This window comes from Drosophila santomea, chromosome 3R (assembly GCF_016746245.2).
Source record: "Drosophila santomea strain STO CAGO 1482 chromosome 3R, Prin_Dsan_1.1, whole genome shotgun sequence".
NCBI classification, from domain to species: domain Eukaryota; kingdom Metazoa; phylum Arthropoda; class Insecta; order Diptera; family Drosophilidae; genus Drosophila; species Drosophila santomea.
Genome location: NC_053019.2, coordinates 11,279,148 through 11,306,576, shown reverse-complemented (window position 1 = coordinate 11,306,576; position 27,429 = coordinate 11,279,148). Strand labels below are relative to the sequence as shown.

Genomic DNA, 27,429 nt, shown 5'->3' with positions numbered 1-27,429 from the left:
CAAAAAGTTTTTTGGCAAATCGATAGAAATTTAGAAGACTAATACAAAAATGAAAAAATATCTAAACATTTTTCAAAAGTGTGGGCGTGGCAGTTTTGGGCGGTTTGTGGGCGTTAGAGTGGGCGTGGTAACATGAATCGATAAACTTGCGCTGCTTCTATGTCTCTGGAGTCTGTATGCTTAATCTCAACTTTCTAGCTTTTGTAGTTCCTGAGATCTCGACGTTCATACGGACGGACAGACGGACAGACGGACAGACGGACGGACAGACGGACGGACAGACGGACATGGCCAGATCGACTCGGCTATTGATCCTGATCATGAATATATATACTTTATATGGTCGGAAACGCTTACTTCTGCCTGTTACATACTTTTCAACGAATCTAGTATACCCTTTTACTCTACGAGTAACGGGTATAAAAAGAGAACGCAAAGTGAGTAGGGAGGCGCCAGTTGGCTGACAAGTTCATAAACTTTTAAATTGGGGCCAAGGCGAGCCAGGCAATAAGAATGGAACAGGGAACAGGAGAACAGGGAGCAAGGAACGGTAGTGGGAACCTCCATTTGCGATTGCCCTTCCGCAAGGGAAGAATCTCAGCTGGACACACACTTAATGGGGCAACTTCATTCAATTAGCTGAAGGATGTTCAACTCTGAACTCACCTTTGTAAAGAAGATATATGTATTGCCACCACGCCGCAGATACTGGGATCTGAAGGCTGGAAGTTTACTGTACGAGTGCCATTTTCTCCCTCTTGTTGACTTTTATTTTTTGTAAGCTGCCTACTCCGACCATTGGATATCAGATATTCGGGCAAACAGCGCCAGAGAAATACCATTCTTCGTTCGGTCAAAGGCCTGCCACCCCAATTTCATCCCGTTGCTGGGAAATGCATGGCTGCCAAACGGACAAGCGTTATGGTTTTCCCGGCTCTCCATTTCTGTTCATTTTTTTTTTTTTTTTGCCCCCAAACTGCAGCCATCACCGCAGCTGTCACTAACTGCCAAAGCAGCAGCAACAGCAGCAGCAGAAGGCAGCATCAGAAGAGCAGCAGGAGCCAGTGGAGCAGCCAAAACGCAGAAGTATGGCAAAATCAGTTGGCACCGCCCCCTGTCCACACTCCCGGCTAGCTGGGCCTGCTGCCATGACCCTGCTCCCGGAATATTTCCAGGCCAGAACCAGCCGCCAATCCATCAAGAGGGCGGCCCAGCAATCTGTCAGAGGGGCGGGATTGCAAATGACCACACTCGCAAAATGTACTTGGGCAAATCCCAGCGAAATATGTGGTTGTTGTGGCTCGAAATATAGTGAAGAAATAACCATTTAAAACTCGTTCACTCTTTGCCCAAACTGTATTCAACTTGGCATAACAAAACTTAGTTTCAAAGAGTCCCAAATATACTTGTTACATATGCAACTATAACGTGCAAGTACATAAACTTGTGGCATAAAAGCTCAAAAGGTGCGTCTATAAAATACTATCTTCCGATTAAAAATGTATAGTGTTTAAACTAATGATACCATGTACACTTAAGCTAAACAGCCCTTTTTATTTATGGCCACTTGGAAAATGTTTGAACCACCAAAGCCACAAAACTTTATTCACGCGAAACACTAGCTTGCAATATTTTTAAGTGCAAAAGTTTGCGGCAGCAGGGGCAGAGTGACTGAGCTAATTTCCCAAAGATTTATGGCCAGCACGAAGCGCATTGATATATGCCAAATTGTTTACAAATTGATTGCATTATTAATAATGCCCACAGAGGCCCGATCAAAGCCTCTTTCGTTCTCATTTCGAATTCAATCGAAAATGTCAGCAGACAAGGTGTGTGGGGGTGCTGGGAAAGCTGGGGGCGCGTAAAATGTAAAATATTCCAACAAAGTACTCCTTATGTCATATGACAGACGACAAACTTTGGCAATAAATCAAACAACAGGCGACGACGCTGTTTGTAGGCGGTACAGCTACAGCTACAGCTACAGCCACAGCTTCAGCTTCAGCTGGATGGGAGATCTGTTCAGTGTGGTTGAACTCAGTTCAGTTCAGTTCGGTTTTCAGCCTTCTGGGCGGCTGTAGATGTGTAGAAGGGGGGCGTGGCAGGAGAGGCACACGTGGAATACAGAATACAGAAGCAGTGAAATGCCAAGATGCCACCGCTGTATAGACTTAATACACTTTCGGCACACACAAATTCACTTCCTTAATTGAAATTTTAATTTGAATACTTTGGCAAAGTTTTGGCCGACAGCCAGCTAGCGAGTGAGACAGCTCAGGCAGCAATAACAAACAGCCAAAAAGTCGCCGAAATCCGAATTCCCCGCCACCCATTTCAAGCCCCCCTCCGAACCCCCAAACCCCCCCATTCCACACATTCACCCCGGTTCCTTTCCACAGGCAATCTCGCACAGGCTCAGCGAGTTTTCAATTTACGCGCCTCGCGAGTCGTTTGTCATTTTATGCGTCCTAATATATGGCATGTGCGTGCCGCTACAAGGATACCAGCAGCAGTATCCTGCGCCCCACTTCCCTCTCGCTGGTGTCTTCCATTTTTGGGGGACGAGTTTTCCTGCCAACCAGCAAGGCGTAACTAATCAGCACAGGCAATGATATGGCGACATCTGATGAATTGTTCGCACAGCCGAAGATTTCAATTGGGGGTGTTGCCATACATATACACATCGAAATGAGTGTGCACTCAGAAAAAAGCAATGTATTATATGCTATCACGATCAAAAGTCACCCCATTAATTTCAAATCTGATATCAAAATTAAATAAGGTCAGTTTTCGCGGCTAGAGAACTTTAAAGTAAAATAAAACCCCCTACGTTATCTAGCCGAATGGCAACGGACAGAAAACAGAAAAACCAGGCCCTTGAATTCATATCATTAAATTTCTACTTCTCATTATTGCCTGATATTCATTGGGCCTGGGAGCCATTTATTACGATTGCGATTATGGCGATAGTGAAAATGAAATATTGAAAACAGATAGGGCCAGTATCCGAGTGGAAATTATAGAAATTATAGTGTTTTACTTTGCGCGCCGTGTAGATAGACTCTTGCATGGCTAGCCCATCAAAGAGTTTTCATTGTGGCCCCGGGGATTCCCAAGCGAGTGCAATTACTTTTGTTAATTGTAATACACACAACCGCAGAGACACCCGTTTATTTGTCTAATGTGCGAGAGTGTAAAGCTTCTGGCTTCTGGCTCGATAATGTTTACCTGGGTGAGTACCCCATAGCCCACCTTGTGAATATTGGGTGGTGCGATGGGGGGATCAAATAAAAGAAGGCCTGTGATTTTGCGTGTGATTTCTGCCCCCCTTGGCATTTTTCAGTGGGAGAGCGTGCCAAGGCGTAGTTAGTGAGCGGCACTTAATACCCTGATAAGATGTGCGATTAGCGGGCAGCCAGTCGAATGGTAAGTTATGAGCACGATGGTCATCACTTCCAGCTGCCGAAAGTCGAACGCGCAATGCTCTATCCGGGGGTTTTCAGGCAGCAATAAATTAACTCATTTTATTTGATTTTTATCGCACTTTAATTATATTCCCGATTTATTTGGGGGATTTTTGAAGGTCTTGATACATTTTCTAAACAAAAACCTCGTAATAATGATTTTAAGAATCCACTCAGAAGTAAAAGATACAAAAGTAATCATTTTTCGCTGTGTGTTTATCTGATTTGCACACCTGGGTCGTAACAATATCTTTATTAGCCTTGTATCCAACTAAATGGGCTCATCAAATTGCGCCGATGCACATGAAAATAAATATTATACATTCAAAAAGTACGTATTATTTTATTTAGGCTGCGGGATTACGAAGTTCCAAGTGATGGACCTCTCGCAAAAGGAAGAGCAACTCAAGATTACAAGACCTAATCAAAGGCACCCGTTGAGCTATGTCCACTGGAACTTCGGACCTCATTTCAGTTAGCATCAAAGACAATAGCACACCACATGGGCGACAAGGTGTCTGGATCCGTATCCACTTCTAGCTTAACTTCCACGGCAATCCTCATGGACTCGGAGCATTGGGAGCAGCAACAGCTGGCCACAAGTTGTGGTAAGTGGAGCCACAACTATTTGGCTGCTCAAACTATACAACAATTTCAAAGAGCGTTTCAGAAATTTCCCCTTTTTGAAGTGTAATAAATATCGAATGCTTATGGGGAGTGGGGCGGTGGTGTGGTCTGCGTGTTTACCTTGCCGCAAGTATAAACAGCAAATAAGTAAGACAGCAGAGGTGGAGAAAATGAGCCCGGTGATTTGGACTTCCTTTGGACGAGGCGCCAGAACGCATCTGGCGGTTATCCCCCGAAATTTTCGACTTGAAAAACCTGTGTGCACGCTCTCAAAACACACAAAACAAAAAAAAATAAAAAACTAATTCAGATTAAGATCGAGAGGAAGATGAAGATGGAATGTGCTTGTTCGCCATAAATCGACGACGGAAAATAAAACGCTGTTAATTTGTCTATCCATCCGATCTCGACACTCCGACTAAAGCAATTTAGTACCAACCGCATTTGCAGCGGACTTCCCCCAAAAAAAATTAATGCGATACCACCTAGGGGCATCCCCGATTCGAAAATACAACAAAAAAGTAAATCACACGAATACAAATTAAAATAAAGAGTATGTCCGGTGGCGGTGGTCAAAGAAAGCAAATAACACGAATAAAACGACTAGGGCTGTGATGCTGTCACAGCAACCAGTTGAAAAGTCACGGCTTCGAGTTCTAAAACCGGAAAAACTGAAATCATACCCGAAGAATATCAGCATTAAAAATAATCCTTGATAGGACCTATCTCTCCTTACTTTTAAATCATAGTAAGCCCAAACCACTAAAACGATTCAGAAATGACATTTTTAGGGATTCTGACTGTATGAACAATATATTAAGACACTTGGAACTATTAACATGTAAAAACATTCAAAAACTATTTCATTTAAAAATCAAATACTGTAATGATATACAGAGCTTATTAAATTTAAATATCATATAAGGAATTTCTGAAGAAGACGTATCACACCTGCGAGCTGTCAGCCTTTGTTTGAACTCTATTTCGTGACTTTCGTGTGTTTAGATGGCATCAACCAAATTTCCGGACTGCAAAAAATATTTAACAATACACTGTCACCTCCAGCTATGGAAATTGTTCATTAATTTATCAAAGCGCAAGAAGTAAAACCCCAGATGTGTGCTCAAATTACGAAATATTAACATTTTTAAAAGAGATGGTTAAAACCACAAATGATGACTCATAGTAAAATCACTTTTGGCAAATAACAGTGACAATAATAAATCGCCACAGGGCGATTCGAAAATAACCTAACCTTTGCCATTGGCAAATGCTAAAATCAGTTTGCAGCTGCGTGAATATTTCTACAACTACGCTTTTCAGAGTTGGTCAAAAAAGTACCCCATGTCTGATTTATGCCCTCGATAGAGGGTTCTTATCAGCGGCGACCTTCGAGAATGACCGATATTGAACTGCTTGAAAGTGTATGGATGTATGGAGTGTCATTCTGATCCGTATGATCAACGATCCGTATCACGGTCATCTAACAGTGGAAATTGTTAATTACTCACGCTTGTCGGAAGTTGTGATTGCGAGGCGTGAGTTTTGCCCTATAGTCTATGCAACGTTTTCAGTGATTACCCCTAATTGGTTATCTAAGTGTTGGGCCAAAGTGTAGTCATTTCGTGCACGCGAAGAAAAGTAATGATTTTTAAACAAGTTCTCACATGAATAATGAACAGTAATCACTCAATGCAAGCATAAGCAATGTAACTTTTTTCAGAGTTAAATGCACTTAGTTGAAGTGAAAACGTTTGACTGAATAAAACAAATACTTGTTGTACTGCTTGTCTAGTGCAAATATTTTCTCTCTCTGCACTCGTATCTGTGATTTGGAATGCCGACTCATAGTGACACGTGTGATAGCCCTCGCAGCCGCAGAGCTTGAAAAAGAACCCTTCGGACTGCAAAGAAAAAGTACCGGCGATCGGAGGAGTTGAAATGCGCTTGAATGGGGCCAATGAATTCGCAGTGGCACGGGTAATTCACCGCACACGAAGCGCTAGATCGATCGTCGTATTAAATTTCCCTAAGGGCGGCAGCGTGACCTTAGCGCAACTCGCCGCCTGATAACAGCTTTATCAAACTCAGCTGCGACGTCGACGGCGGCAGCGGCGGTAACAGAGGCAGCGGCGGTATCCGAAGCAGCAGCGGTAGGCAGAGGCGGTTAAAAAAAAGCTCACTCCGAGCGAAATCAAAATCGAAAGAGCGAGTGGCGAGGGCGTTGGGGCCATAAGTTCCATGCGATTAGCCATTTGTTTGGCATTGCTCCCACGGCAGCGACGGCGGCCACAGCAACAGCAACGGAAGCAGTGACGCCGACAGCAGCAGAGGCAGAAGCAGCAGCGGCAGCGACGGCAGCAGCAGCGGTGCGAATTCGGTGTGTGAATTTTTCTATAAACTCTGGCCCGCCCTTATGCTGGCCAACATTCGCGCTTTATACGCTTGATACGAAGCATAACGCGGCTATGTGAGCGCTGCCGCACCGCACCAAAGTCTGACCTTCACACACTGTCGAAATTTCGCACAACTCTTGCCACAAAGCGAACGGTAGCAGTTAGCCAGCAAACAAACCAACAAACAAAGAAAAAAACAAACAAGCAACAAGCAAACAAGCAGCAATCGAGCAACAGCGACTAGCAGTCGACACAAAAGTTCCTAAATCCAAGTCACAGTTCCTAAGCAGCTGAATTGCAGCGGCAATAACAGCAGCAACAAGAGCAGCAACAACAGCAACGCAACAGCAACAGCAACGCAACAGCAACTTCGCAACAGCAACTTCGCAACAGCAACTTCGCAACAGCAACTTTGGAGCAGCAACAGCAGCACAACATCTAAAAGCAGCAACATGACAGCACTGGGATTAATTCTGCTATCGATGATGGGTGAGTGCCGGGTGTTAGGGAGTCTTTTCCTTATCGCCAAGGTCCTGAGAACACTAAATGTGCTGATAGCAGCCGGAATGCGGAATGTGGGGCTATTCGATCGATTCGTTTTTTTGAATTCCTGAGCGCCAAGCAACTGCAATCTGCGCCAGCTGAGCACTGATAGCCCAGAGATAATATATGCAGCGAACTGAGCTGTGATAGGAGTTCGATATACAATGTATGCACACTCCACTCACATCGCCCGCTGTCAGATATGTGATTTTTTGTTTCAATTAATTACTGACATTTAACAAAATTGTCATTTACGGCCTGACAGCCAGCGAGCGAGTGAAATGGTTTTTTGATTTTAATATTCATAATTATTAACGCACCCTAACCGAGAACGAGAGTCGCTTATCGAGATCGTCGGCTTAACGTCAAAATTTCCGAAAAAAAAAATATCTCTTATATCAATGAGAGTCAAAATCATATGAAACAATGACAAAAATTTAAATAAACAAATTCCAAATATTCCCTGCGTTCATGTCCAAAGCGAAAAGTAAGCACGTAATGTGCTAATTTCTCGAAGGTTATTGAGTTTTGTGGAATAGAATAATATAATAATAATACTATATTAACAGTATATTCATCAAGTTTATCCAAGTGTATGGCAATCCTCAAAATAGTAAATTCAATATCAGTTCATCAGATAATGTAGAGAATAAATATTAGGTACATTATTGTAAGGGCAATAATGTATTCGGTTTTTTGAGCCAGAACCTGCGCTTTCTTTTCTGGTTTTATTGCTTTTTCGCTTTTTTCTGGTTTTATTGTGCAATTTTTTCTGTTTGTTGCTCCGGGTACTTTTTGTTTTCACGCTGTACGGGTAGTATCGGTCGCTTTTTTGCCTCTTGATTTTTCAATTTTGTTGTAATCGAGCGTGACTTAATTTCGCACATTCCCCGAAACAATGTACAATGTACGGATATTTGTTTAATGGCAGACTGACGTCCTCTTCGGCATCGTCAACATAATAATATTGAAATGTCTCTATTATGTGCTTTGCCTGATTAAAAACAAACAATTACCCAAGGGACCACTGCATTCCACCAGTCGCACTCATAGTGCGAGTGTGATTGTGAGTTTGAATGCTAGTGTGAGTGCCAGTGAGTGAGTGTGCGTATGAGTGTGTGTGAGTAATTCCTGCCACTCTAATTATTCGCTGGTAATTTAAATACTTCAATTATGCGAAAATTTAATCAGCAGCGCAGCGCAACGCCGGTATTAATCGAATATTATCAAAGAACTTTGCGCCTCCGCCAGCGAAATTAGTTTCTGAGGCGATAGTTTTGGCATTTTGGGTGGTGGGGTGTCGGGGGGTTGGGGTGGTGTGAATGTGGCCCAAATTGGTGCCACAAAGTTTGCAACATTGATTAGGCCAACGGGTTTAGTGTGTTTACTTTATTAGGCCGCGTAATTAGGACAACAATTAGGGGAGCGGGCTGATTTCGAGCTCTTCGTGCTCGGCTGTAAATATAAATGTAATTAACATGTTACACACACACACTAAAAACTAAGCAGCATAAATTAAGCAGTCGACGATTTGAAAGTCCCCTCACATCCCGCGTTTCAGTGCTCCTGCTCTGTTTATTATTCAAGCACGTGCCGCCAATGAAGTCCAGGACCCAGGAGCCAGGACTCAGCATCCTGGTTCCAGGACCTCGGATAGGTGCCAAACTGCGGGCGCGACGCGACACTCAAACTCGCACTAAGAACAGCACTCGATATCCTTACAATCGCTGCTATAAAAATGTAAATTTTAATTGAGAGTTTTCAACGCATAAACTCTTTTTTACGAAAAAGACTAACTGTTTTAACAAATATTTACTTGGGCACCTGCGCAAACTCGGCTATTTTTGGATGTTAGCACAGCACACATGTTTATGTTTATTTTAAGTGTAATAGCCAAACATTTATTAGCACTTTGCTAATTTTATTAACCCATTTAATGTCTTCCAAATGCCAAGCTGATAGTATCCAAAACAATTTGTTTATTGTGATTAAGTCTATGAAATAACCCACATATAAACGCTTGATGCAGTCATAGCAACAAAATTAAACTTGAAAGACTTATGGTAGGTCCTTTCGTCACACAACCATTAGTGTAATTCAGCCGGATGCTATTATGTTGACGACAACTGTGCGCCCACGCAACTTTCGCTGCCCGTAAATTTTAATTAGAAACTGCCGCTATTAACTTAGTCAAGTGCTGCGCCTCCTGTTTCCGTCGCTTTCGCTTTTCCGCCAATTCCAGCGGCCCACTCACTCTCACTCACTCCCACTTTCGCCGCCCAAGTTTTCCGTATGCATATAAATGCTGGGGGCGTACGGCCGCTGTGGGCGTGGCCGGAGAAGTTTTGGCAGACGCCGGCAAACATGGCAGTCCTCGAACTTTGCTTCCTCGTTTGCATCCCCATGTTTGCCAGCTGAGGCAGCATGCATGCAGTAAGAGCTGAATGAAATAGTTTTCGGATTGGAGTCTCAATTTGCATTTATGACTCACGACAGATGGGAGCGGGATGAGGGGAATCAGGGCCAAACGGAACTGGGTATCCAACCTTTTCTCCCACCCGCAGTGTCAACGGCCAAAAGCTCACGCCATTGATAGATGATACCCATAGACTTGTAGCACCTGTTGCGATTAGGCGACTCGGCCACTTCCTCTGCCATTTGGCTTTTAAACATTTCGCATTGAGCGCTTTCAGCTGAGTCACGGTGATGTGGACTCGGCCAACACGAATCGAGAATGCCCTACTGATAGACACAAATAGACACATTTATCTGCCTCTCATCAGCGTTTTTGTATACAAACAAAGCGCACAGTTTTTGCGTTTGCCAGTGCAAATATTTACTTTTGCTACCAAAGCGTTGGAAAATATTTACCACAATTTTAAAATAAAATCCACGTTTTTCATATTTATTTTTGAATAGGTAAAATACCCCTTTTTAGTTGGATATCCATTTCTATTAGTTTTTCCCCCCAGAAACCGATATGCCCAACATTTACCAGGGAATGTCAAGCAAGTATACATATGTATAAATGCGAAATCAAATAAAAATCACCTATCACAACAGCAGTTTAGCATATTTGGTTCGCGTTCAGCGGCAGCTGATGACGATCGCTATTGGCAATCGGAGCCGATCGGCGACTTGTTTTTTGTTCAGCCCGTAACGGGGATTTTCAGCGGCGTTGGGAGTCGTGGAGGTGAGCGTCCACAGCTCCGCGTCAACGCGTCAGTTGAAAATCGTGGGTCGTCGGAGCCGCAGTTACCGCAGCTACCGCCGCCGAATTCTGCAGACAGCAGCGCCTCGCGGGGAATCCGAATCCGAATCCGAATCCGCATCCTAGTCCGCATCCGCACCCGAGAGCGACTATCATTTATCAATGGAATGTGAGCGATGTACGGTAGCAGAACCGCAGACCACACGGCTACCCGCCCCTCCCCAGTACACACGCCCCCCTTTTGCAATTAGGGCCGACAAATGCCGAGTGTCTTGGAAGTGGCAGAGTTTTCGGGGCAAGATATAAACCATGGCAAAAGTTCAAATTGAACTTGTTTGCGCCGCGCTAAGGAATGCACGAAAATAAATGTAAACAAACAGCTCGCACGCAAAACACAATTTAAAAGCCAAATTTACCATGTGGGATGTACCCAACCGCTCCTCAAAATTACAGTGAATTGACTGACAGTGTCTGTTTTTGCCAGCGAAAATATAGTTTTTGTGCCACGTACTGACAACCCCACTAATCCCAGCTGACTGTATCTTCATTTGCAGGCTATAGTCAGCACATGCAGCAGGCGAATCTGGGCGATGGTGTGGCCACCGCCCGACTGCTGTCCAGATCCGACTGGGGTGCCCGGCTGCCCAAGTCCGTGGACCACTTTCAGGGACCCGCGCCCTACGTCATCATCCACCACTCGTACATGCCCGGCGTGTGCTACTCCACTCCGGAGTGCATGAAGAGCATGCGGGACATGCAGGACTTCCACCAGCTGGAGCGCGGATGGAACGATATCGGATATAGCTTTGGCATCGGCGGCGATGGCATGATCTACACCGGCAGGGGATTCAATGTCGTCGGAGCTCATGCGCCGAAGTACAATGACAAGAGCGTGGGCATCGTGCTGATCGGAGATTGGAGAAGTAAGCTACACTAGCTCTTAACTTTAAAAAGATTGTCTCTTTTAAGCAGTGAGAGCTTTGGAAACTTTAAGAATACAGCTCCGTTTGATTTGCTCTCATTAGGATAATGAACCTTGTTTGTCCTTTTCCCTAACTCTGTACTAATTATTTTTCCATTCCTATTTTCCTTTCAGCTGAACTGCCGCCCAAGCAGATGCTGGATGCGGCCAGGAACCTGATCTCCTTCGGGGTGTTCAAGGGCTACATTGACCCCGCCTACAAGCTGCTGGGCCACCGACAGGTGCGGGATACCGAGTGTCCTGGAGGCCGCCTGTTTGCCGAGATCTCCAGCTGGCCGCACTTTACCCACCTAAACGAAACCGAAGGCGTAGTTAGCAGCACTGCGGCGCCTGTCGAGCCCCACGTCCATCCAAAGGCGGCAACACAAACGCCACTCGCCCAATCCCCGCCAGCTGCGCCCAAGGTCTAGTGGGCCAACGGTGGGTGGATGGAGATTTCTCATCGCCCTCGCAAAGCTTAAGAGTTTAACAGTTTAAGAGAAGCCACAACGAGCTAGGCTCCCCGCACAAAGCCAAGGAGTTCATTCAGTATTCATTAGATGTCTCTTCTAACATTTCACAAATAAAGCAATTTCTAGATGATAACACTTAAACATAACCCCCGCTGTTGTTGCTCTTTGTGTCCGCACAATGACCCCCTGCCCGAGTTCGCACTTGTCAAATCAAATAGCAATTAATTTGTGTCAAATTCGATTTCGATGGCCGAAGTTTTTGGTCGACACGCGGCGCTGAAAATGTCGGCGACCCAGCCACATCGAAAGGTTTTTCCAGGCATTTGACATTGGCTCGCCATGCGGGTGATGCGGAGTTAGGGGTCCAATACCCCCAATCCTCACATGCGGACGAGCCAATCTAGGAGCAACTGATGAATTAATAAGGCCCCAGGGGAAGTCGCATATTGGCATTCCAACCCAGAGCGCAATCGCCTTTAAGCCGCTTTTTAAAGTCGCCCCAAACATATGCGATGTGTTTTGTGAAATAAATAAATATATAATTAATATTGCCGAAATGCTGTTAGATGGACGGGGATGGACAGCAAAAAAATTGCAACGGCTCGTTTAAGCGAAAAATTCTCGGATATTTTGTGTGCGCGGGAATGTTTTCCGTTCAATGTGGCATACTTTTTGGCTGATGCTGACAAGGCAAAACAATTAGTGGCGTGCTTTCGCGCAGATTCGTATGAAAAAAATTTGAAAACATGCCATTGATAACCTACATTGCAAGTTAAATAAATATTTGCGGCAGAGAGTATAAGCTTTAATCATTTGTTTTCACTCTATTGGAGATATTTGATTGATTTCGGCGGCAGGCAGTAATTTTTATCAGTAGTTCAGTAACTCTTTTCATCGATAGCGATTCCACTTGCACTGCAATTAAAATGCAATTTGTTCAGCCGAAACTCGATTTGCAAATGCTATAAATATCAACCCGTTGATAAGGTGATAACATGCTTACTTACAGACTATCAGTTCATCTCTTTAGCTTATAATCATATATTACTTAGCCCTAGTTCAATCGATAAGCGAACAAGGGGTCCAATTATACAGATACGCACCGATCAAGCGATCGATCGATCGATTGCACCGCTCCCCCGAAATGTCAAGCACACACGAGTGAAACGGGGAAGCAACCACTTGGTAGACAATGTAAATATTGAAAGCGATTCGGAGAGGAGTAACGCATTGGGACAGAACGGACCATCGAACAGAAGCACTAATGGGTTTGGACTTTCTAGACGAGTGGTTTTTATCACAGGGTAAGACGCACCACCCACCCACTCACCCACTCCCCCCGAAAATTAGCTGCGACGCCCACGCCGCCCAAGAAACTTGCGTAATTGTGGTCCATTGAATGCGAGCAGCCTGATAAGAGGCGCCTAATGAGCGGATAGCGGATATCGAAGGGGGTTCGTAAGGCCGAGTGGTATCCTTGGGGGATGGGCCACATAGCCGGCTATTAATAATTCCATTGAACTGCACCTGCCATAAGGTCAATCGAATCCGCCATGCCATACCCCTATAACCACATACCCGCATATCCCCACATCCCGTGCCGAAATCGGAAAAAGATGCTAAAAATATGCCTCTGTCGGTCAACAAAATTTTCATTTCACTTCATTTCGTGCTCACCGAAACGAAGAGATAATGAGCGAAATCCCCCGAGAGCGGAATTCGAAGAGCGAGCGGGAAAATTTTCAAATTTTTCAGCCATCGCCGTGCCGTTGGAAAATGTATGAATTTAGTTTTTGAAACGCCGTCATAGGCACTGTTGCCTTCGCTGCTGAAAATTCACTCCCAGAGTCCGTGCCACTGTCAGTGCGTGTGTGTGTGTGCCGGTGTGTGTGCCGGTGTGTGTGCGGGTGTGCGTGTGTGTGCTTGCGGTTGTGGTGGTGTGCGGGTGTCTGACCCAACCAGCACACACATGTACAGTTCAAAGAAATATACAACGTCTATAGATATATGTATATCTGTGCAATATATAGAGTACAACGACGCGAACGTGCCACGCAAACTGCAGCGAGCGAATGAACCAATTAATACACATAATAAAATCTGAAATGTCTGAAAAATCCGTGAAATATCCAAAAATATAGCACCGCCACAGATTCGTGTACATTTGGGCGGCGAAATGCGCAGTGCTTGCGAAAGCGCTTTGCTTCAGCTCTTGTCACTGGCCAATCGATCTAATAAATCTCTCTGGAGGGGCGTTATGAATGGCCAGTTCCCAAAATATCCCGTCCGATATTTTGAGGCACTTTTGTTGACAGGCAATCTTAGGATGAAATATGGCCGGGAATTAGCTGTTAGTTGCCATTCCGAGCACAGTTCCGCGCAACTTTTTGCGTCAAATTAGCCAGTCTCATTAACAATTTTAATTGAAATTGCATTTTTGTTTCGCCCGCTCCTTTACTCGCTTTACTCTCGAATCCTCTGTTGCCTTTTTTTTTAAATACAGTCGTACTTCCCTATAACTTCCCCTGGTTCATGTGCATTTAAATGGTTAATGGATCTGATTTACGGATCTAATTACATTGCCAACCAGAGCTGCGAGTGGAAACCGCTTAAAATGCATTTAAAGCAAAATGCAACTGGCAGATAGGCATGAAAATAAATGCTTGATAGAGATACATTTGTCGGTTATTCTTGCAATGGAGGGTGAACTGTATTTCTAAGTATAATTTTTATTTGCATGTCATGTTTAATTAACGCCTCCATGCAGGAAAGACCGAGAAAAGCGTTCGTCGCTCTGGTCAAAAAATTTGCAATCGTCCCCCCAAACGAGTGGAATGGAAATGAATATGGGGAATGGTGGAGGATGTGGAGGAGGGGGTTTTGGCTGGTTTTGGACCAGGCCATGGAATGGCAATGGAATGAAACGAATTCGGATTTCATTCTGACCCCCGAGAGCCCCGTTCTATCCCAAAATTTTTGGCCTTTTTTCGCTCCGTACACCCAGTTTTGTGTACGTTTTTCTGTCTACTTTGTGAAACGAGCCAGTTGAATAAAAACAAAACAAAGTGAATGGATAGAAAAAAAGGCGAAAGACGAAAGCGCCAGAGATATGTATGTTTCCTTTTATTCTTTCGATTTGGTTCCGTTTTGTCTCTCCCAATTGGGCGCTCCTCTCACCGCCAGTGTCTTTCACTTTTTTCCACTTTTTCCACTCTCGGCGGGCACAAAGAACCTAAAATTAAATATTTTCGCCTTTTACATATCGCAGCCAGTGGCAGAGCAAATCGTTTCTGTTATTGTTTTTGTTGCTCTATTCCCATACAGCGCCGTTGTTGTTGCTATTGCTGTTGTTGTTCTAGTTCTTGTTCTTGTTTGTGCTGTTTATTGGAGTGCATATGTACGGACAGACGGACAGACGGACGGACACACACATACGCAGGCGTTTAGCTGGACATTCACGCAGCACAGTGGCGGCCAACATAATAGTGGCCACAGAAAGTTGCTGTGGCAAGCGGGAGGAATGTTTTGCTATCCTTTTGCCCAATTAGAGAGCAGGAAAAGTTGCAAATTGTTGTTTACAATTTTCGCAGGAATGAGGTCATTATAAATACATAGTGAAACGGTAGAAGAAAATCGCGAAGCAAAGAAAACTCTGCAAGAGCGAATAGTTTCCATCTTCTGCACTTTGCTTTATCAGCATAAATTCAAGTTATAACTTCTCTCGACCCTGAGTAATTGATTTAAAATTCATTTGATATGTACACATTAATCATTCCATCATAATTGGTTTTCATATGCAATAAATATTGGAAATCGCCAGCAAATGGTACAATATGTTTGTTTAATAGTTTTCTGAGAAAGTAAACATTCCCATTCTCGTTTAAAAATTGTGTATAGATAATTTGACAAGCTAAAAGTCGATAAGGAAACAGAAGTTTAGGTTTAGCATCGATTACTATTAATATCCTGGAATGTAGACATTCGGCTCCAACTGTAGGCGTTTTTGTGAGAGCCTGCAAAAGCATTCCACTCAGTTGGGATTTGTTGATGCATTTGTATCAGTCCCCATGGCCGACCTCCCCTCATCCTCTCCACATTCCTATTTCCATCTCATTCGGCATCCATGAATGTCCCTGTCCATGACTATGACACAAAGGCCTATATTCTGTCTCTTAGTAGAAACAGCGACATAAACAAGAACAACAGCTAGCAAAGCTAATGAGCGCATTCAGTTAAAAATAAAATTCGAAATGAAACATACCCAAATATACACGAATTGAAATGAATAGAATCGGATTGAAAGTATCTCAAACAGCTGTTGCTCATCGTCGGCAGCGGACCACGAATAAAATTCTCAGCAACAAATTCGCGACGGGAAAAAATACATAAAAATCTATTAGAAAATAAATACGCGTAAAATAGAATTATCAAGGCGAAGCAAAAAAAAAAATACAATAAAAAAATAAATAGAAAAATAAACGGAAAAAAAGCACGGAAAATCTGAATGAAAGAACTTTTTCGACAACTTCCCCCGACGGTGCTAATGTGCAAAGTTTTGTGTTTTCATCAGCAGCAACGTTAAGAGAAGCGGGAAAAACAAGCAAAGAATTCACGGCAAATTATTTAAAAAGAGTGTGCGAACAGACGGGCGACGACATCGTGCCCTGGAGAATTTAACAGCAATAACACCGGAAAAGAAAATAAACCACCAGAGGGAATAGTCTAGAAAAGTCCGAAGGACCGCAAGCAGTTCAAGCGACTACGAAATGCCGTTTGTGACGCCCCGTGCGGGGACGAGCAGTGCAAGCAGTGCGCCCGGCGGACGCACCACATTCCGTCCGCCATGGGTTAAGGACGACGGCGGCACCACTGCCACCAGCAGCACCACAAAGCCCACTGCCACACCGTGGGCGAAGAAAACAGCGACGACAACGACCGCCACTCCGACGACCAAGGAAAATGGAGAGAAGTCCACTGCAACCAAGCCAAAGGCAACTGCTACTACCACGGCAGCCGCGAAGAAAACCCCGACCACTGAACCGGCCAAGAAGGCGGCAGAGCCTGTAAAGAAATCTTCACTGGCCACAAGCACAACTGCGACCAAGAAGACACCGGAACCTGTAAATACCAAGAAAGCACCGGAGCCAGTCAAGAAAGTGGCGCCCACCGTGGGGCCCAAGAAGCCAGTAGCCACCACTTCAGCGCTTAAAAAGAAGAAGGAGCCGACACCACCACCCGAATCCTCCTCCGAGGAAGAAGAAAGCGAGGAGGAGGAAGAGACCGAAGAGGAGACCGAGTCTGAAGAGGAGGAAAGCGAAGAGGAGAGTGAGTCCGAAGAGGAGGAGAGCGAGGAGGAAGAGGACACCACCGTGGACGAGAAGGTGCCCGAGCACGTGAAGAAGGCGGCCCAACTGCGACCCACCACTGTCAACAAGAAGCCGGAACCGGAAAGTGAGTTGAGCCAACGTTTTACCGTGGAGAAACCCAAATTACGCAGCGTGGTGGTCAAGCGGGATAAGTCCTTGAAAAAGATGGCCACCGAGGACGACGACGAGGCTGAGGAGGGCGAAACGGAGGAGGAGCGCGACCGGCGGCGCCGTTTTAAATTGGAGAAGCCCAAGCTGCGGCACGTCAAGCGCGAGGAGAAGCCATTGCCCAGCAAGAGCACCGACGACCTGGCCAAAATCCGGCCCGTGCTCAAGAAGGTACCCAAGATCGATGAGCTCCTCAAAGAGCCGAAAGAGGAGCCCAAGCCCGAGTTCACGACCAAGACCCTACGCAAAGCGTCCATTAAGCGCGAGCCGAGCATCAAGAGCGGTAAGTTTTCCGATCCGATACGATCCGATCCGGAGCCAACTCCAGTGATGGAACCTAACCCGATGCCCGACTGGATTAACCCGATTAACCTCTGCGAATGGATCGACTCAACAAGCGCTGTAAATTTCTGCCCCTGCTTCTTGAATGTCTAATTTCTAACCAGAAATGTTTAATTTACGTTGGGGACGTGGGGTTGGGCTGTGGGGATATATATTTTATATTTTTTCGCTTGCTGCCTTTCCGATTTTCGTCGGCCCTGGCCAAAAGGCAAGGCCACTAGAGGAGCAGCAAACAAAACAAATAATGCGTCACCACGGCGGCTGAGCGATATGTGCGAAAAAAATCGCATTGGGGATGGGAACGTGAGAATATTTTCAAAAGATTAGATGTGTCACAGTTAAATTATGTTTGGTAAATATTTTTTATAAGGGCAACATTCAGGGTAACAAGCATACAGGGGTTGTACGGGGCGTATGAGTTAAATATATTATAATTTTAGTTCGCATTTAGTGACTATAAAAGTGCTAGTAACCAAATATTCCATTTACATGTATTTAAAAATGTGTTTTTTTAATTACACAAAAGATTTCGTTTGCATTCAAGTTATCCTTTGTTTAATACATGCATAAAAGTAATCATTACGCATACGCCATGAAGGCCAATGCCCTTCAATATTTAGTTACTTCCTGAAAGTGAGATTCTTTTTAAAAGGATAGTTTTCGAGCAATATTATAATGTCGAGCACAACAATATCAAGCGGTGATTCGGTGCGCAGTTAAGCAAAAGCTATGGAACTAGTTTGGTCATGATATCAATGTCCGTTGTAGGATTTCATTTCCAACGGGCGATACAGCTTCACGCTGCCATCAATGTCTGTAAGCTGTCGCTCACAAGCATCGCTGTCTGCTCATTTATAAAAACGCAGGAAAATGTACGATATGCAAGTGTCTGTATGCAGAAGGCACATACTCGTATAGAAATGAATATGGGAATTTATATACTTGAAATGAATGTGTAAAAAATATTTCATCAAAATGTTTCGCCCCAAACAAAAACCACAAAGCACACACAGACATGGGACGAGCACAACGGAGGAACAGTGGGAAAAACAAGGCTATAAAGCAATATAAATATCATTTTTTATTTATTAAATTTTAGTGAGTGTTGTGCATTGAGCCGAAAGAGGCGCAAAGTGTTTCTTTGCCTGACTGCAGTTGCGAGTGGGTTTTATTTGGGCAACCATCTCGTTTTCCGGGTAGGATCCATCCGCTCGTTCGAAAGGGCGTTCAGCATAACAGCAGAAAAGGTATGCCGGAGCAAATGTTGTCTAATTCCGTATTTATTGCCACACACTCAACTCGAGAAGGTTGTAATTTTGTAATGGACTTTCCTGCCGCGAGGCTGGGCTCAATTTGCGGCAAGGCGGCAGGGGCAAGACATTCAAAAAAAAAAGAAACCAAATGTTGCATAAGCATGCTGTCACCTGGCCTCAAAATTGAATTGCAGAAAGCCTGTCCGTAAGCCAGACCTCCAGGTTTCCCCTGGGGCAGGCAACTAAAATGAAGTGAAAAGCTCGTTAGAATCTGGTGGGGAAATGGGTTGGGTTACGGCAACGGCTACGGCAACGGCTACGTGTGAGGCAGTTAACTTGCCTTTGTCCCCGACCTAATCAGTGGGCAATAACGTGACCGCAAATGCCTCCTAATCTTGACCGACAAACAAAAGGATCGAAGAGGCGGAGACTGGCCAAAGAGGTCACTAAATAAAATGACCAAAAAACGATGTCCGCCAAAAATAAAACAGAGCATCGTTCGTCCTTTTTAAAGCTGTCACCCTATCAAACAGGACAAAAATAACAAAAATAACAAAAAAGGGAGCAGCACAGAAGGACACAAGGAAAAGAGGGCGAAACATTTATTTAATGTGTTCGGGTGAAGTCTTGGGAGGAAGGGTCCAAAGTGGAGTGGGTACTTTTTTATGGTCTAAGACAAAATTCATGATTATTGCTCATTCTGTCAAAACTACAACATAAAATGGAATGTTTTAAAGCCAAATGAGGAATGGCGAGGAGGCACAAGGACACGGCCGGCCAGCGTGCGGGTCTCTTAAGTTTCCTGCTCCGAAAAAACTCGCAACTATCGAATGATAAAAGGCAACTCGGACTCGAATTGGAAGTGAATCCTGGAGAGCGGCAAGTGGGGGCCGAGCCGAAAGCATCCAAAGATATATGGCAATGAGCTTGATAGAGTCTAACTAAATGCGCCATTTATATTCAAATATCCGCCACTAAAAAACAAAACGAAATAAAAGACGGCGCTGGCCACAAGTTCCCCTCTTAAGAGGCTCGAATGTCTTCAAAGGACCAAAAGCGGCAGGACGAAAAATATTTTCTTTTATTTAAATGAGCCTCATCTCTATGTATCCCTCTGTAGATGCGAGACATGTAACGGCTGCGCCCCATATTTCCTTGCTTCTTCATTTTTTTTGGAAAACTCTTAGCTCTCTTTTTTGTTTTTTTCGTCGCGTGGTTTGCCAGGGTCAAGCGATGGGTGGTGCGGTGGGTGGTTGGTGATGGTGGTGCAGAATAGGGTCTGGCTGTCATTAGAAACGTCGACTTTCAATAGGTGAGGGTGATTTTCATTTTGGGTTTTCTGTGTGTGGCCCACCCAGCGAAGCATAAAAGATGATTAGGCTCTTTCAAATTTAGATGTAGCGTGGTCAAAATGACGTAAAAGGAAATGGTTCAAAGCTCAGTGGCACACACACACACATACACATTTGCTAATATTGGCCAATTGCTGTTGGCCATAATTATACTGGGCGACAATGAAATGGTTGACTGCATAATTGGATTAGTGTCCCCCAAACGACGCCACAACAAATCCAAATTGAAATTGAATTTTCTAATTGGACTTACGGTTCGTCTCCGGAGGCACAAAGGAAATTAAATGAAGATTACCGCCTAGCGGAAACGGCAAAAGTGTTTGGTAAACAAAGAAAGCTCTAAAATAAAATGATATCTAACTTATAAAGAGGTTATACAAATGCTACAAAATAAAGCAGAATTACGCTTTGGATTAGGAAACCTTGGAAATAGAAGTACGCTTTAAAATCTAAATCAACAAACTTGAGCAGATTATATTTTGGGATTACTAATGATTGTAAAAGCAAAACATTACAGAGTTCGAAACCTAAGCTGATTCCAAAATTCTAAAATAAGTAAAATGTACATCGAAGAGAGGAAAATGTACTTGGTTTTGGGGTAAAATCATAGAGAAACGCTTGGAATTTTACGGTGAAACAACTGCATCATTTCCGAGCTAATCGGGCTCCAAATAGTTTACAAAAAGCCCCATGTAATCCCTGTTAGCCCCTTCGCACAGCGTTCTGGCCAAGGCAGAAACGCTAATCATACGGGGGAGCTTTGGGGAAACGACTCCCTGCCATTCTGCGCCATGAAATATATGAGCTGGCTGAGCGGTGCTTCATCATGCCCCGGCAGACAATGAATGAGCACAGCCTGGAAGCTGGGAAACTGGGAAGCTGGGAAGTCACTCATCGGGCGGCTGGCAGCAGTCCATGACCAGGACTCCACTTCTCAGGAACCAGTCACCAGCCACCAGCAAGCAGTAACCAGTAACCAGTAACCAGTAAGATTCCCCTTTCCCACTCCAGTTAGCTGGGACTTGCCAGTTTTTGAAGACTCGACACTCCACACTCCTCCGGGTTGATTCAATGACAACGGCAACATTTGTGCATGCATAGAATATTCCGCTGATGATAACACAATGAGCCAGGAGGAGGGCGCTTTATGAGGAGGATGCCACACTGCCATGCCACACCGAGAGTGAGCTCGCAAAATTTATGTTTACATACCCCGCTATTCATTCTGCGACGTCGTAAGTGCGGGCTTTGCGGTATATTAAGTGGGTAGCCTCAGCTCAGAGCTCCGAGAAGCAGGACCTCCTGCTCTTCATCTTCAGTGGCAGTGCTTGCTTTTTATTTAAATAAGAAATAATTTTGTCGACATGAATGAATGAAGACTTTTATCTGCCCGGCACCCTTCCCTCGTTTCAGTTCGCGTGATGTTGTTGTGCTTTCTTTTGTTTCTTGCCCGCTTCCACTTTTGTTTGCCACTGATTTAGGATAACTGCCAGGGGTTCGAAGGCGGGTTTAGTGGTTAAGGGGAGAGCTTTTGTCCATAAATTACTAAACCGAATTGAGCGCAACTCACGCTCACTAAACGCGTCCTCAATTGGCTGTCCAAAAGTTGACCACGTATTTTAATCAGAGCCCCCCAGAAGCAGTTCATTAACATGCAGACATGGGGGAATGGAATTGGGGAAAATTCATGAGCAGCAGCAGGATCGGTAGCTTGAGGTAACGGAGCTCTAGACAATAATCAAGTTGGTCGTTCGCTCTGATTTTATTCAGCAAAGTAACACGAGTTCGGATTAGTTTCATTACCTCTCCAGTTTCGCCAAGTTATCCACCTCTTTTTCGCTCAGGTTGAAGGGGGTTTCGGAAAGTATTTCGGATACTAATGCACCGCAAAAGGCAGCCAACCACTTAAAGATTAAGTGCAGATCCAGCCAGGCGCAACCGAGAAACCGAAAAAGCGAAAAACCGAAAAAGGAGAAGGCAGACTGAACCGGAGCTCAGACAAAGGATAAAGCTCGGGGTGGCCTTGGTAACACACCCACCCACCCATAAAGCATCCAATCTCCTGCAACCTGCCCCCTGCCGTTGCCCCTTCTTCCTGCCAGGACTCACTCAAACAAAGCTAATTAACAGATTTGTCAGCTTTTCATCACTTGGTGGTGCCTTCATTGTTTTCCTCTTCTTTTTGTTGTTTGACTTTTACACTTTTGAACAACAAGCCGAAAGGAAAAAAGCATGAAGGAATGCAAAGCATTCGATAAAAAATTATGAAAGAAAATCATTTTGATGCACGCCTGCGTGTGAGTCAGAAAGAAATCGAAAGTGGCCAACTTTTTCAATTGTTAATTACGAGGCCAAGTAGCGAGGACGGTCTCGACTTGCGAGCGATTGGTGGACACACGGGGCAAACGGGAGGTCGCCGGATCAGAGGCATTACATCGCCAAGTGAAGATTGTTAGGCGAACAATTTAAGCGGAAATTTATTAGAAACAGCTGGCTGCAAGGGGTCTCGCACACACTGCCAATCCTAATTGGCCTCGTTAACAGAACACCAAGACGAACACGAATAAGAAATAAAGTGAAGGCGGAAAAAGGTCCCAGCCAGAAGAGTTTAAACTAACTTAAAACCCAGGCTAGTGAGTGCGGCAGCCAGTCGAGCGAAACCCGACAAAGTAAAAAATGCAATCAAAGTTTTGTGCCACCCGCCTTGGTGCCACCGCCGGCCGCCCCCAGTGAGCCGAATTGAATGGTGTTAAGGCAATAAAACACCATCAAAGCCAGGTCCACGTTCCATGACAAGACAGCGCCGGGGGAGAAGGACTGGGACGAGGACGAGGCGGTGGCGGAGGCCGAAGCGGAGGCAAGCACTAACTTTTCAATCTCTGCTGCAACTTCCGACAGAGACAGCCATGTGTCTAGGCTCCCACCCTATTAGGTGCCCCCTACACCAGGCGAAACTTCAGATAAACAGACTATAAGCCTTTTCCATTCATATTGTGTTTAGCTGAAAGCGGAAATGATAAACTGACATCTTCCAAGACAGTGGGCAATTCTAAAAATAAATTCTTTAAAACATATAATCCAGCTGACAAAGTAGTTTGTAGAGAAAATGTTAGAAATGCCTAGAATTGGCATTAAAGTAATTTAATTGCTGCTATTTTTCTAAAAGCGTAGTTGAAAAGTAGAAAATAGATTGTAACCAATACAATTGGGGCATTGGTAGAGACAGAACCTTTTAGGAAGCCCGAAGAGGAATAAATAACCATTAATGTTTAAAGTGTAAACCCATTCATTCTCTTTGCCCTCTATTGATATGTATGGTGCAACTTTGCTCGCAAAGCACTGCTAAATAGTGGGGTGGCAAATGCTCCGGCGGGTGGACTAAGGAACCCCGCGGGAGCCGAAAGAACAACAAACAACTGACACAAATTGCAAACTCATTAAATTAAAATTATATTTAATAACCGCGAGTGCACGCAGCGCCCGGCGATTTGCTCTAATGCCCAACGACCAAACCTCGCGCCCACTTGCACCACTTACAACGAGTGCCTCCACCCAACATTCTGGCAGAGAATAACCGCCACCCACTTGGGTGCATTCCGTGTTTTATTGTTGCAGTTCCCGCCCCGCCGCCGCTGCCCTCGCTGGTGCCCAAGGCCCCGCCACCGCCGCCCCCGCCCCTAGCCCCCGGCGAGAAGAGAGTGCTCAGCAGCACACAGAAGGAGACCCTCGAGAAGCTCAGGTGAGTGGAAGGCCCGGCGACTGACCCCTGACCCCTGACCTCCTGCAGACCCAGCAAACCCAGCAAACCCAGCAGCCACTGCAGCCCCAAATATCCTGCATCGGGATAGCTTTTCCCTTTAAGGCACAGGATGGCCATAATTCCGATTCGCTTCGATTCGCAGGACTCGACCCCGAAGGCGCCCCGACTGGTCCGAGATGATGAAGGAGGTGGAGAGCGGCAAGAAGCTGCGCCATGTGGCCTGCAACGATAGGTGAGTGGTGTCCGCATGCTGTGCAGTAATTAACGATTCCAATACTCCCGATAATTAAAAATGGAATGGAAACCGAAGTTATTTAAAACCACAAATGTACGTTGAGCTATTTGCTGTGCTAACGCCACTTTACCCGTCGATTGTTAATGACTTTTGCTTAAAGCTTAATTGAAAACTGGATGAGCTCTTAAACCTTTGTGCACAAGTTTAAGCAACCAAATAGGAATATCTCTGTACAAAAGTGCAAATAAAAATTGTTCTGGAAATTTATATTATAACAATACAAATCTCTATAGATCTCAGCCCATCCTGACGTGCAAGTCGATAACCAAGCTGGACGACAAGTTCATCTACGAGACGGAGAAGGGCAACTCGCACAACAAGCTGCTCAAGCAGATCCAGGGCGGCATCAAGTTGAAGCCAACCAAGACCAATGATCGCAGCAAGCCGGTGCTAGACGGTCTGCGCAAGTTCCGCCGACAGATGACCATCGAGGAACAGCTGCAGAAGTCGCAGTCCAAGATCAACATGCTCAGCGAGGCGCCCAGCAGCCATGCGCTCGGACCGGGCAGTGCCACGGCCTTGGGAGCCGGCGGATCACGGCCCAGCATCGTATCGGCCATGTCCATCGACGAGGAGAGTCCCGACGAGCTGGATGACATCGACAAGATCCGCGACGATCTGCAGAGCACCAAACAAATGCTGGCTCTGGAACTGCGCAACCGCGAGGCGCAGGATCGCGAGAACAAGAAGCTGCTGGCCAAAATCCGCACCCTAGAGACCGAACTGGAACGGGAGAAATCACGCGAAAAGAATCTCGAGTACGGATCCAATGTGATTGTGGCCACCATGGATCCCACGCCCACCGCCGAACAGACCTACGTCAACTCCCTAAAGCGCGAAGTGGAGGACGCACGCAAGGTGTCCAAGGAGGTGGAGCAGAACTATCAGAGCACCGCCGAGCAGCTGGTGGAGGCCAAGACGGAAATCGAGGAGCAGCGCCGCCAGATTCAGTTGCTCGAGCGCAAGCTAGCAGCAGCTCTGCAGGTAAGTCCGTTTGGAGATCGCGTTTGGCACCAAAGTTTTGGGATTCTGCTGAAAGTGTTGTCAGTTGAGACTAGGATTACGGATTACAACCAATTGAGTTCAATGTTCGTGTACAGTTAACATAACTATCTCCAAGGGTATGCCAAGCATCGGACTCGGAAGCTAGTCCTTCTTTCTTGTTTTTAGTGTCGCCGGCGTCGCCTCGCTGCGTCCGCTGAGGGCGGCAAGTAGACGGGAGCAGCTAACGAAGCCACCGCAATCCGTAGACTCCGCCTTAGATCCCTAGTAGTACTGTAGCCCTAGTAGCCACTGTAGCCAGAGAAACAGATCAGCTGACAACACTTGACACAATTGTGGGATGGGTCTGCGATTGGATTACCCGGGGGCACACCTTGTTCATCACCAAGAACTTACTTATTAGTGCGTAAATACCTGCTTAAATACGGTTTGCAAACGAGTCTGAAGATCCAATAAAAAAAATCCAGAAATCTGATTGAATGCAGTATACGACATGATGTAGAGACGGAATCAGACAAACTGAATAATAAAATTATTTACAAAAGGCAACCGAAAAATGAAATTCGAAACTGACCATGTTTTATCAAAGCTCGATTTGTGTTTCATGTCGCAAGCCATACTTTATACTTTTCAAAGATGTTTTTCCCTTACCTTTGCTATCTGTTTGCTGACACACATTTCCATGCAAAAAAAAATCAACTTTCTGGGAAAAGCTCAAATGTTCAAGACTTTTTCTTTAATCCAATGATGGACTTGGCCATGCCATGTTAAACATTTAAATATTCATTCTTAAATTAAACATTCTAACGAAATAAAATGGGACTTACATATGAACAATGCCCAAAGATCTCGTGTGTAGACGACCTTAAACTCCAACTGCCGGACGCATGCTGCATGAAAGATTCCCGCATCCCGCTTCCCCCCAGACCCAAGCTGTGTTATGACCCGTCTAGGACACGTCCGGTCGCCATTCCTTTCCACCTGGAAGCTTTGCTCTTGCACTCCGCGCAACAACTAACCGATTAACCCGTTCACGCTCTCTTGCAAAAGGCGACACCAAGCACTAACAGACCGCACATTAGTAATTGCTTTGCTTACGACGACGACGACTACGACGATTGCTTCCACTACGACCACTACCATGCAGCACGGCACCAGGTAAAGTCAGGCCCTGGTCGAGGTTCCCCTTACTAATCCACTCACTAATCTGTGTATCCCTTCTTTCCCGTTTTCCTGCGAATGCAGGGCGGTGGATCCTTAGACGGGTCGCGTCGACCCAGCGATGCCAATTTCGGAAGGGATAGCTCGCCGGAACTGGAGCCTGAGGTCAGCGAAAGCGATCCTGATGAGCCGGAGGAGAAGAAGGTGGAGCGCAGGGAGCGTCGCTCTGGCAAGGAGTTGAAGATCCTGCGCAGCAAGCTCACCAAACTGAAGGTCAAGGAGGAGGCGGCCAAGAAGGAGAAGGACGCCCTTAAGCAAGCCATGAAGAAGAACCAGGGGATCCTCAAGTGAGTACAAACTGAGTACAAGTGGTTTTAAGCTGTGAACAACTGATATTGCCAGGGAGGAGAACAAGAAGTTCAAGAAGCTGGAGAAGGAGGTGCAGAAGATGGCTGCCTCCATGAAGCTGGACGAGGACGATGTGGACGGCGAGGAGAAGGACGAGGACGAGGAGGAGGCCGAGGAGGAGCACGCCAGCGAGGAGGAGGAGGAATCCGACGACGAGTCCGAGGAGTCCGAATCGGAGGAAAGTGAAGCGGAGACGGGCAGCGAGTCCGAGCCAGAGGTAGGCACCGGGAATTGTAAACTATTCAGGCAGCTCACCTGTTTTATGTTCCGCAGGACTCGCCCAACTCCGCGAAGAAGGCGAATGTGGAGCCGCGGGTGAAGAAGCACGAGAGCCGGTTCGCGGCGATGAAGAAGTGCAATGTGCTGCTCCAGGCGAACGTCGACAATTTGCAGGATCAAATTGTGCAGGTGCGATCGCGGGCCACCAATCTGCAGGACGAACTGGACGCGGTTATTGCCGATTTGGGCTTTTAGTCCTTCAGCTTGTCTTCCGTTTCTGTTTCCGTTCCTTGCTCTGTTTTTTTCGAGTGTGTGTGCTTCGAGAATATAAACATAAACAATAATAAACAAACAAACAAACGAAAAACTAGTGGTGGAAGTAAAATTAATTCTGCAATCGATGTATCGGTTTTGCGCCGTCTACATTA

The 27,429-nt window shown here is 45.4% G+C and overlaps 3 protein-coding genes across 11 annotated transcripts in view; 2 read left to right on the top strand and 1 right to left on the bottom strand.

The window, feature by feature from the left end:
- Nucleotides 1–27,171, bottom strand: part of LOC120452593 (trichohyalin) — a 29,111-nt gene extending 1,940 nt beyond the window's left edge. The window contains exon 1 of one of the 2 annotated variants that reach the window (XM_039636891.1): nt 27,038–27,171. The gene's annotated coding sequence lies outside the window, so the exon portion shown is untranslated. Of the gene's footprint in view, nt 1–666; nt 815–27,037 lie in introns of those variants that run through there. The other variant, XM_039636890.1, reaches the window with a different exon arrangement.
- On the top strand, nt 3,932–11,821 carry LOC120452596 (peptidoglycan-recognition protein LB). 2 transcript variants are annotated; one of them, XM_039636894.1, is made up of 3 exons: nt 3,932–4,072; nt 10,796–11,164; nt 11,338–11,821. In XM_039636894.1, exons 1-3 carry the CDS (start codon nt 3,967–3,969, stop codon nt 11,631–11,633), a joined length of 771 nt encoding a protein of 256 aa, XP_039492828.1. In that variant the 5' UTR covers nt 3,932–3,966; the 3' UTR covers nt 11,634–11,821. The 2 variants fall into 2 exon arrangements, with proteins under 2 accessions (XP_039492828.1, XP_039492829.1); XM_039636895.2 differs by lacking the exon at nt 3,932–4,072 and adding an exon at nt 6,343–6,976.
- LOC120452591 (DNA ligase 1) lies at nt 12,837–27,368 on the top strand. 7 transcript variants are annotated; one of them, XM_039636882.1, is made up of 9 exons: nt 13,470–13,558; nt 16,246–17,492; nt 23,772–23,895; nt 24,059–24,148; nt 24,445–25,195; nt 26,264–26,371; nt 26,459–26,721; nt 26,777–26,999; nt 27,056–27,368. In XM_039636882.1, exons 2-9 carry the CDS (start codon nt 16,442–16,444, stop codon nt 27,254–27,256), a joined length of 2,811 nt encoding a protein of 936 aa, XP_039492816.1. In that variant the 5' UTR covers nt 13,470–13,558; nt 16,246–16,441; the 3' UTR covers nt 27,257–27,368. The 7 variants fall into 7 exon arrangements, with proteins under 7 accessions (XP_039492822.1, XP_039492816.1, XP_039492821.1 ...); XM_039636887.1 differs by having other exon boundaries at nt 13,471–13,558; nt 16,246–17,126; XM_039636885.2 differs by having other exon boundaries at nt 13,523–13,538; nt 16,249–17,492.
- Nucleotides 27,369–27,429: the final 61 nt, after the last annotated feature.